This window comes from Alligator sinensis, unplaced genomic scaffold, assembly GCF_000455745.1.
Source record: "Alligator sinensis unplaced genomic scaffold, ASM45574v1 scaffold240_1, whole genome shotgun sequence".
NCBI classification, from domain to species: domain Eukaryota; kingdom Metazoa; phylum Chordata; order Crocodylia; family Alligatoridae; genus Alligator; species Alligator sinensis.
The window spans coordinates 938,155-949,934 of record NW_005841902.1 but is presented as its reverse complement, the minus strand read 5'-3'; the positions used below and the strand labels follow the sequence as shown (position 1 = coordinate 949,934).

At 41.0% G+C, this 11,780-nt stretch overlaps 1 protein-coding gene across 1 annotated transcript; it reads right to left on the bottom strand.

The window, feature by feature from the left end:
* Positions 1 to 2,276: 2,276 nt before the first annotated feature.
* On the bottom strand, positions 2,277 to 6,708 carry LOC102386323 (cryptic protein-like). The gene is made up of 6 exons (XM_025197639.1): positions 6,689 to 6,708; positions 6,157 to 6,206; positions 5,862 to 6,038; positions 4,762 to 4,876; positions 4,564 to 4,673; positions 2,277 to 2,392 (listed from the first exon to the last, which is right to left on the bottom strand). Exons 1-6 carry the CDS (start codon positions 6,706 to 6,708, stop codon positions 2,277 to 2,279), a joined length of 588 nt encoding a protein of 195 aa, XP_025053424.1.
* Between the last annotated feature and the right edge of the window lie 5,072 nt (positions 6,709 to 11,780).

Here is an 11,780-nt window from a genome sequence, read left to right as displayed (position 1 = left end):
AGAACAGTGGGCCTTGGCTAAGGGACCAGCTAAAGGAAATGGGTGGAAGCTGGGAAGACTGGAGCCCTAACAAGGGAGTAAAGGCCTGAGGTAGCCTGGTGGCTATGGAGATTAGTGTTCTACTGGATGTGATGTTGAATAACATCAGCAAGGCATGGGTGTGACTACTGGGGTGGCTGGAGGTCTTGACTTAAGCCCTTAAAGCAAGCCAGGTCGGGAGAGTCCACCACTGGAGAAAAGAGAACACCTTAGCATTAGTCTCTGAGGGCAGCCTCCCTTTCATTAAGTTTCTATCAAAGTATGGCAGGTGGGAAAATGAGGTGAGACCCTGAGAGAGAGAGCCTAGCAGGGATGAGGCAACCTGTAGGAGGCATCACAATGGCCCTTGGGTGCCTATCCTGTTACATGGAGACAGAAGAATTTATTTCTCTTTTCCAGTGAGATATTGGGGAAAGGAAGGAAGTTTCTCATGTTATATGAAAGGATAATTTAATAAATACTTGGATTAACTGATTAATCTAAATACACATTAAGGTAAACTCTGTAATTCTCTAGACAGAAGATCATTTGTCCTAACCCATAACTTGGTGACACGTTCTTCTCTGTAGCAACCAGGTTGTTGTCATATTGTACATGAACCAGGCTGTTGCTCTGGTTCATATCATCAAATGAGCATAATCAAGTTGCTCCACAGAAACATTTTAAATGTTTATGTACTTTCCACCCTGGGATTGTAATATCCTTATTTATGTATGATAAACTTCTAATTCCACACTATGCATACATCCTCAAAGCTCTTTTACAGGGCATATGAATCCTTTAGGCACATACCTGCAGACACTTTAGGAGGGGATGAGCCAGAGAATCTGCTGCCTTATATTTCTTCGTATACTGCCTTATGCATCTTACAGGCCATTGCCCAATGCTGTGAAGCTTATTTCCTATTTTAGGCTTAGCTTTTTTTTTCTTGGAGGGTGCATCTATATGTGCATATTAATGCGATGCAATAAATTCCAGTGCTTATTGCACCAGAGTTTATTGCTCCAGGCATATCATTTGCACATGTGCGTGGGATCGCAGCACATTGAGCTGGGTCAAAGCTGCTTGAGCTGGCAGGGAGCCTGAAGCGGGGGGTCAGCCTGCCAGCCTGGGACTACTCCGCCCTGGCTTAATGTGCTGTGTAGGGGCTGGCTTGGGCACAAGGGTGCTTCAGTGTAGGGCTAGCTGGCAGACAGCACCTGCAATTAAGCACCCTTGTGCCCCAGCCAAGTAGGGCAGCATTTACATGTGCACTGCTGTAGAGTTTTTTGGAATAAATGAGTTTACTCCCGCCTAATAAGGACGTTCATGTAGATGCGTGACATTTACTGTGCAGCTAATTAGTCTACTGCGCAATAAATGTCTCCTGTGGAGGCACCCAGAAAGGACTACATTATTGCTCTTATTTCCTCATTCAGGGAGATAACACCCACCTCCCCTCCCCACAATACAGCTTATCCTTGTTTTGGCTTCAGGTAGGTAGAAAAGTTTGGGCCCTCCTGGTGGTGAGCTGAGAGTAAGTCGGGGATGAACAGAGCACAGCATTTGCCTGGGCAGCATATGGTTACTGGAAAATTAATTTGCATATTAATCAAGGGAGGCAGCATGTTGTTTACCTCTGGAGTCAGGATAAGAATTGTAATTACATACAGGAGACTGCAGCTAAAGGCACAATCAGGTCCTACATTATCAGGGAGGGAAGGGGGTGGGGGGCAACACCTTCCTAGAGAGCTGCTCAGAATGACCCCTAGGATCAAGGAACAGCTACAGGGAATTCCCCTTACCAGCTTTTTACTGTTCATTTACAAGGTATTGAAGTGTGGTTTGACTAAACAAATAAAATAAAGGTCTCCTATCTAATAAGTTTCGCTTTATTTTAAAAAATATTATTTTTCAATAATACAAAATAAGTAATAGTTATAACTTAATATTTAAGGCATAGAACATCTGGTTTTTTTTCTTCCATTGGAAGAATCCATATTTTAAGAGCAGAGAACTGTTAAAATCAGGTCCTAACAGAAATAATAATTTTAATAATAAATACTTAGCATTCAACCATCTAGTGCCTTTTTATAATCTAAGCACTTAACTAGCATTAACCATATATATTAACATGCCCCTGTCAGGTATACGTAAATAGATACATCTTCTAAACTACACATTAGAAAAATTGAACTATGATTCCAAGTGTGAAAGTGTTGCAGCCCACAAATAAGATCTTTTTTGTATAGACACTCTCATAAATACTTGCTGCAGAAGAAGAATAGGGTGACAAGAGAGAATGCTGTTTGTTTTAATCTTGAGCCACTGGAATGTAACCTAGGAAATTCCTCCTCCTCTTCCTCTTTTACATCTGAGAAAAAATAATAATAATAGTAATAAAAAAGTGAATGGAAGTGAAATGCAAAGGATTTCTACAGACTTTGAAATTCCTTCCCCTTTCTCTTCCCGGCCCCCCCAAAATAATCTTTTCAGGTACTTAGGTTAAAGCTATCAGCTGTGAAAGCCAATCAAAGAGTCTATTCTCAGAGGAGAGATGTGAATGGATGCCATCAATGATCGTTTGAGAAGCAACTGATAGCACTTATCAGCTCTTGCAAGCATCAATCTCAGAATAATCAAATGTAAATACCTACCAAAGGAAAGGATGTTAGCAAGTGACATACTCTCAGTCTTCAAGCAAGCTTTTAACCCTTTCTTCAAGGGAAAAGATTACTTTTTTGGCCATTAGCACAAGCAGAAAAGATTACCTTCATGCAACCTTTTAACAAAAGATTCTCCACTCTGTTGCATCAGTTTTTTATTGATGTTACCCCAGTTGATGTCAAATTGGTCTAAAAGAGTAGAGGGTCAAGCCTTATGTCTCACTGTTGCAGGACCAGACATAACAGGATTGTGAAATCAGGGAACTCACTTTGCAAAAAAAAAGTTTTTGCACAGAACAATTTAAGTTGTTGTTGAATGTAATTAGTTAATGGAGAAGCATGCAAGATAAAGACATTTAAGGTAATATGTGCTCCTATTTTTCTAGCCACCTGGTATTCCCTGCAGTGCACATCATTTGTCCTTTGTTCCTGGGATGGTAGGATATTCCCTGGTGGGATTAAGAAACTCTGGTTGCAGATTTATTTTTCAGAGTTCACATTTTATTCCAAGTAAAGTTATTTATTCCAAGCAAGTGTCATAGCTTTTCTATGCATCTTTTCAGGTAGTCTCTTTCCCACCCAGCAAATTCCAATCTGTTCCTCTCCCAAACCCTTCAAAGGGACTTCGCTGAAGTGTGGGTCTCTGAAGATTTGCTTCTCAGGCATGTGTGTGCGTACACATGTGTGTGTGCATGAATACAAATTCCAATCTGTATCTGTTCCTCTCCCAGACTCCTTTAAGGGACTTTTTTGCTAAAGCGTGGGTCTCTGAACATTTTAAACATTAGGCAGAAAGCAAGGCAGTGTATAGATTACCTTGTTTAAAGACTGTCCTGCCTTCTGCTTAGCTTCAGACTAAAGCAGTTAGCTACTGGTCTCTGTTCATTTTAAAATGTTTACATGTGCATTTGCTTATTTGGCCATCATTTTGCAGCTAGTTTTTCAGAACTACCATTGACGTTAGTGGTTGTTCTACATATGGACTAACTATGAGTAATTCAGTCCTAAGACATTCTTTTTCTACATTGTTTTCACAAAGAAAAATACCTTGAATTTTTACATGGGTCTTCAGCAGTAGATCTCCAAAAAGTGATTTAAAAAAGTAGTTTTTTTTCTTGTAATTTGTTGTAATCTGAGATTATTAAAATGTATGGTTTAATACCACACTAGATTAGTCTCGGCCTTCAAAACTTTACAAGTTTAGAGAACAGTCCAGACAGATTTGCTTCAGGAGAGAGGTTCTGATTTTTGCAGCTTGCTCTCAGGATGACTTTTTTTTCCTCCTTAAAAAGCCTGAATTCCTGGTGTGTCAGGTTTCACCTGTATAACATGGGAATGCTAATACATCCGTACAGCACCAGGCTGAGGAAAATTATTAATATTTTCAAAATGTAGTGATATCTTATGATCAAAAGCTTGTGGTAAGAGCAAACGTTTTATTTTTATATTTGTTAACAGATTTCAGTAAGACCCAGCAAATTCTTAAGCATATGTGTAATTACTCATGTGAGTTGTCCTCTTGTTTTAAAAGAATAGAATTGCATGCCTGTGCACAACTATTGCAAGACAGGATAAATCATTTGACCTCTTTAATTTGTCATTTGAAATATGGGAAATAATTCTCTACTGCAAGTGTCCTGTGTGATTCATTATTATTTCTAAAGTGCTTTGAGATTTTTGGGTGAAGAAGTTCAAAATTATAATTACTGTGAAATTAAATGTGTTCTTGGTCACTGAGCAGGCTTTAGGTAGAACACTGAAACTTCAGTGCTCTATATAAAACTTTTATATAAAACTGAAACTTCAGAAAACAACTTTGTCAGGCAGATCATTAAAAAAGCACCATTAATCTCCATGGATTTGATAAGTTTTTCCTTACCACAGTTGTCTTGCATTCTTCCTGAAAGGCAGTGTAGCATGCCATACCCACATCGACAGAATCGACAACCCTTGATTATCCAGGCTCCGTGGGCAACAGGGCCACAGTTGCTGTTAATGATAAGGGAGAATTTTTTCCATTTCCTTGCCCATCAACAATGTTAAAACTGGAAGATTTCTGATTTCAGCTTTTTCTTACCGTTTCCGTTCATCATGCTCACAGTATCTGCCAGTAAAATGTTTTAGACATGCACAGAAACTGCCTAGGATACAGGTCCCTCCATTTTGACAACAGTGCCTGTTCAGCTTTTTACCTAAAAGACAATGATCCACAATTTACTAAGAAATAGAAAGGCTTTAAATCTCCTTTCTTCTCACTTGGTCTCTCAGGTCTCCCTAGCTGCGAAAGGATCTTAAGGATGTCTAGGCTTATTGTCTTTAAGGGCAATAAAATTAGCTGCCTGTTAGTGATGTTTGTTCAGTTAAGCCCAGTTTGTTTAGTTAAGGATTAAAAGCAAACTACCAGGGATTAAAGGATGGCCAAGAAGCAACTCCTGACAAGATCTACAGAAGTAGTACACACGTAACTGAAATATTTCATTTTGACAGAGGCAGGCCTCAGCCTCACTAATAAACCAGGGTTTTTTTCCCCTGGCAGCGTCCTTCTGTTTTTGATCCATCATGCCACAAAAATGAAAGGAACTTCAAGGCGCTGTTTCAAACTGCCTAGGTTACAATCTCTAACCTGAAATGTTGTGATGAAGTAAAAATCTGCCATTGTTTCTGAATGTTATAGTTTGCTTCCAGACTGTAACTCTTAAGATAAAATGAAGGCAGGGTAGAGGTGGACTTAATAAACTAACTGATCCAGAGTTACACAAACTTTATCTAAGCTCGCTTTGTCAGCTGCTTAGATAAAAATGAAAATTTTAGTTGATTTTAACCATCAAACCCAACATCATGTTTCACAAAGTCTGAATGAGACCAGTATACACCTCATTTGTAACCCCAGCATCTGCTTCTATTTTCTGTTATCCTAGATAGGGGTTTTGTAGATTAAAGATATGTGATTTAACTTTGATTTATTTATGTCTACTTTATCAGTAGGTGTGGAAAAGGACTTTAAAATGACCCATTTTAAACTAGCAGAAATCTCTTCTAAACTTCCAGCCTAGCTAGTGCTCAGGCTCTGGAAGAGAGTTTGCGACTTTTTTTTGTGAATACATGTTTATGAAGGCAGGTTGTAAATGCATAATGCAGCAATATTCTAGCATGGCATAAATAAATAATGTTACCTACTGTCTGTAATCCCAGTGAAAGGCACAAGACTCCTAGAATTCGGTTGCTTCCTGCTCTCATAACTTTGATTCACGTCATTAAGAGCATTTACAATAGTGTCTTGATTTTTTGGCTGCTGCTTTTGAGCTGTGGCATTGACATTTTCTCCAGCATGTTCATACTCTTCTTCTTCACGGCCTTGAAAAGGTAGGGAAAACAGAAGAAGGAGGAAAGGGGAGATTGAAATAAATTAATAGAAATATAAATTTATTAAAAAACCGCCCAGAACAGATTAGAGAAATGAAGCTTTCCTTACCTCTTCCAAAATGAATGACTTGCAAGGCCATAGGCACCATAAAAAGAATTCTACAGAACATCAAAAATATTGTATTAGTTTATGGGAATAAAAACTACAGAAAATTAAAAATAAGATTAATATTATTACTTATAACAATCTATTGTGACAAGAACATTTTAAGCACTATATGAGAGGTACAAATCAAACTATCACACCATGATTCACAAAATAAGCCAGTCTATGAAAAATAATGTGTTTGTATAACTTAAATTTTCATCCAGAATGCCACAGGTAATTCTAAAATGTGACTCTTTTCTGGGTGCTTTCTGTAGATGTTTTGAGTACAACTGATTATTACTGAAGCATCCTATTTCCAAGGGTATTGAAGTCAAGAAACATGCAATAACTTCCACTTGAACTAAGGTTTCAAATTCCTTCTGTTTCACTTTTGACTCCTCTTTAAAATAGTCTGCCTCCATTTTGAAGGGTTAACACAAAATTAAATAAGTTCTTGGATCTGGGAGATAATTGGCAGAACAGAAACCCTTACCTAACATGTCTCCAATACATGTTCCTACAGTCAGAAATGCTTGTGTGATTCTCAGCAGCTTGTTTAGAAGTACAGTTCCAAGGTAGGTTGTTATATGCAGCAGTCTTCAGATCATACACTGGGATTATTGAATCCAGACAAGGAAACAGAGAAGAGAGAGGATGATTGAGGAATTTTTCTTTTTTATCTCCAGACCATAAGAATATAGATGAGACATCATTCCCAGGTCTGCTGCTTGTGGTTCTTCAGTAAGGTACTGACAGCCAATTACCATTTCTTTGAGCCTGAAAGTCAATAGCCCTCCCCTTACCAAGACACAGCTTGCTGTAGGGGTGGAGCAATATCCGACAAGAAGAAGGTTGTTTCTGCTGTAGCTAAACCTTCAGCAGGCATTTCCCTGGTGAAACTCTCCCTTCAGGAAGTAGGAAGCAGGCTTCAGTGTAAAATGATATAAGCTGGTTTCATTTTCTCTGTTTTTCCTCTCCAACAAAGTATCCCTAAGCTTAGTTCAATGTTCAGGCAGACTTGCATCAAAACTCAACATCTGAACTTTGAGGAAGTTTAAAACCTAATTCAATCTGAATTTTGGGTTTTAAGTTTTATTTCTCCACTTCAGAAAGTGCCATTTACGATAGTTAATTTTTTTGCTTGCAATGAACCTCAGGGACTTACAATTAGCCACCTGAATCTGCTCTGTATCTCAGTGAATATCCTGGTTTTCAGGACTGACCTCCCATGGTTCTCATATCTTTGAGCACCCAAGTTTAGAGTGTGTTGGCCTCATTGTAAATGTGTTACCTTCTGAAATGTTTGAGGTACTCGACACCAACACAGGTAAGACTACATGTTAATGGGTTAATGGTGTAGATCAGGGATGTCAAACTCATCTGGTCCCTTGGCCTGAATGAGGGTCTCTGGGCTAGTCTGTGGGCTGGATGGATCCTGGACCTTGCTCTGGGGCTTGCATTGCATATGGCTTGTCAAATTATTATTGCCACTGTGGGGGCAGGTATAGGACACATGCTGCATGTGGTACCCTGCTGGACCATCCCTGTGCACTGGCTGTAGGGCTGGGCTGGTCTAGTAGGGCCTCGTATGCAGCTTACGCCTCAAGCTGGCCCCCTGTGCCATGTGCAGTGCCACTGTTGCTGGGTCCATCCTGTGTACCGTGCATTGCCTCACTCTAGCACAGGTGGCTGGCATGGTGCTGGAATGAGGCTGGCACATGCTGCACACCGCGTGTAGCTTGGACCTGGCATTGAGGGATCTACAGGTAGAACAGGTGGCTAGTGTGGGGCATGAATTGCATGCAGTGCCCTGCTGGATCAGCGCTGTATGCTGGTTCTGGCATAGTCTGATCCAGACCAGTCCTGGAGCATGCAGGGTCAATCTGGCACAGGCACTGCATGCAATACGCACTCTGGACTGCCACCCTGTTTCACAAGGGTGCTCATGAGGCATGTAGGGTCATTCCGAGAACCATTGGCTGAATCATATGGCTCCACAGGCTGGACACAGACCACATGTTTAACACTCTTGATATAGATCATCCATTACAAATCCTATATGCATATGTCACTGATAGAAGACATGTCCTTCTAATGATGGTGTATCCTTTTTATTCTAATATAATAAAGGGCTTAGTGCATCTGCCCCTCTCTATAACACTCTTGGAGTACTCTGATTGGTTACTGAAACAACCAATCGGAGTGCTCCAAGTGCATTACTGACAGGAGGTGGCAGTGCAGCAGAGTGCCACCATGATGGCAGGACAGAGGGGATGGAGCGGGGTGGGCTCGCCTTCCCCCTTCCTCCCCTGCCCTGCTCCCTGGAGGCGGTGCTGATGGAGGGGACAGCAGAGCAGTCTTCCCCCGCTCCACTTCTGGGAGGCGGTGGCAGCATGGGGGGTGAGGTTAGGGTTAGGGCTAGCAAGCTTCCTGCCCCCTCTGTCCCCACCCACTCCCCTCCCCGCCTTCTTGACGGGTAATTTGCTAGTGTAATCTATAAATGTGAAGGTTCCTTATCATGGATTCATGCAGTGGGAGAAATTATACCCTCCTGAAGAAAAAGAGGGAGGAGAGAGACATTTCTGTCTAAACCACATCTTTGGAGATATCACAACCACAAAACACACCCTGATTTGATAGAAGGTGGAGCCAATTCTTTATTTTCTTGAATTTGCAACTTATGAAAAGAAAGTGTCTGCAACATTACAACATTAGCATCACTTAGCATAGGTGCAAGCAGGGAAGAATTGATCCCTTTTTACCCTTACTGAGTTTTGACAAAAGAAATTCTGGTAGCATGCAGCCGCTGCCACCACTGATCTGCTAGAGCATGTACCATATCTATAGGTTTCTGGTGGCTTTGTGTGGTTTAACTGCACTTGTTCTGCCAGCAGAGCCCAAAGTGCCTCCTGGGAAGATACAAGACAATGCTTCCCAACCTCTTCCTCAGCATGACCCCATTTAAACACTGGAAATTTTTTGCAATGCCAAAATGATACAGAGAAGATCAATGCCCCCATAGGAGGCATGGCTAGAGCAGAGCCTGTGGCAGGGGAGGATGTGAGCTGCCCCCTACCCTTTTCACAAATTTGGGGGGCACATGCCCCTCCCCCCCACCCTCCCTTCCTGGGAATGCGTCCAGTGGTAGGGAGCCAGACCTCTGCCATCCCCCCAGCTGGGCCCTGCATTCAGGTGCAAGGCCCCATGCACTGGCCCAGCTGTGCAGCACTCCCAGCGCCAGCCCTTCCCTGCCCCACTCTCTCCCTCTGTCCCTCCATCCCTCCTACTCTGTGGGGGCTTCAATCTGTCTCTCCCCACATTGACTTAGCTGAAGAGAGCTGCTCTCCGCACTGCCTGGCTGCCACATGTATCTGTGTGTACGCCCATGCATGTAGTACCCCCTACCTGATCACCCTTCTCCCACTCACCCCAGCCCCAAGCAGCCCATTGCAGGCTGGAACTCTGCTAGCCTGCAAGGGGGCCTGCCCTTTCCCACTTTTTTCTGTGATTTTCACTGTAATTGGTCAACTGTTGAGTGTCTTTGCAACCCCATTTTTTATTGTTGTGACGCTAAATGGGATCATGAGCCCAAGGTTGGGAACCACTGGCATAAGATATTGAAGGATCCACTAAAATTGTCAAAAGGTGCCTATACATGTCTTCTATCAGCTGCTGGATAGTGTCAAAAGCCTTCTTTCACTCAGGGGAGGTGTAACTGCCACCAGAAGCAAGGGGTTTCCTGCTGCAGAGGAGCTATGGATATAGATGTGCTCATAATTTCAATGGCAGGTCTTGAGTTCAACCAGCAGAACATTTCAATGTAGGCTATGTCTTGGGTTTTGTACATTTTGTGATAACAATTAGAGGTACAATTTATTCACATTACATGCAACATGTAAGAGAGGAACACATGTTCTTGTTAAGTTCACTTTAGCAAAACCTGGGGTTGAACTCAACCAGTGATATCAGTGTAAAAGATAACTTGTGCATTTTGTCTCCAGTAGGAATTTACATTAGGATAGCTAACTTAATGTAAAAATATACCATGAAGCCTTAGGTGACATCTATACTACAGACTTTTGTCAGCAAACAAACATTAGTCAGGGTATGATTGATATAAAACACACTGGCCTCTGAACAGAAGGATATATGCAGCTATCTGGGGATAGCTGGGTACAACTGATGGATATGATTGCACCTCACCACTAGACAGCAGGGAGTAAGTAATAAGTAACCTGTTGGCCTTGTGGAAATAAGTATCCCTAGATAAGCACAGACAGATGACACCTATGCCATTGTAACTGATTTGTTCCAGGTCAATTACATACCAGGTTGGGTGAAGTTAACCTGATATAAGGGTTTGCACCGTCTGACTATCATTTTTTACATATAGTCTGTCCAGGCCTGATGTGCAGCCACAATCTTAGCATTTTCAGGCTACATTTTATCCCAACTATGGTCCAATAAAATATATCACCCTACGAAATCCTTGCCCGCTCATTGTGTTCTAGCTTAGGTTTGTTTCTGACTTTAAATCCATATTAGCCACATTTATTCTAGAACACACACTTGCACTGGAATAACCAAAATTTATTATATTTAGCCCTGTCTACATGATACGCTGACTGTACAGTAGCTTATTACTACTGCACAGTAGTGTTGCATCATGCTTTCTGCTCCACGACACTACTGTGCGATAGTAATGAGTTACTGAGCGGTCAGCATCATGAAAAAGCAGTCATTTAGTACTTATTTATACAAGTATTAAATGACTGCACAGTAATGACTACGCAGTCAGCGTCTCATGTAGATGCGACCTTTAACACCATTTTCTCTCTTGGTGTATATATGTGTAGACGAGTTTTCATTGTAAGTTAGAGCAGAAGAGGAGCCACTGTCTGACGGGGACATACTAGGTCACAGATTCTGGACTTGAGACTTCACTTAAAAGGAAACAGGATAAAATCAGTGGTATACCACAAAATCCACACCTAACTGAACAGTATCTTAGATTAAATTGAAACAGAATTTAATATCTGGTTGATTCTTTCACCATTTATGCCACCTGCTTCTTTTGGCTCTGGTTCAAGAAAGCACTTAAGTTCTAGAGACCTGAAGTTAAGTGTGTGCTCAAGTAGAAAGCAGGATAGAGGTGAACCTTACAGACTAACTGAATCAGAGATGCATAAGCTTTAGTGAGCCACAGGTCATTTCATCAAATGCTCAAGTGCTGAGTCAAATAGAGGGGCTTTTTTGAATTGGGCCATAATCTGCTTCATGTGGCTTTGGAAATGAAATAAAGCTAGTTTCTGGTTTGCATGTATTAATAATTCATTTTTTATTTTCAGGAAAAATGTTTCAATAATGTGTTTTTAATTTTTTTAATCAAACATTCCTAATCACAGGGAGGTGCTTTATTTTTTATTTTTTAAAACTCTGCTCTAAATATGAGATTTATCTTCCTTATTTATAAAAAGTGGATAATGTTTTGAGTTCAAGAGGAAAAGCAGTAGATACATTAGTTTAATTATAATGATTCTTTTAAACAAGACATAAACTTTAAACCTATCTTAATTGTCTTTGCC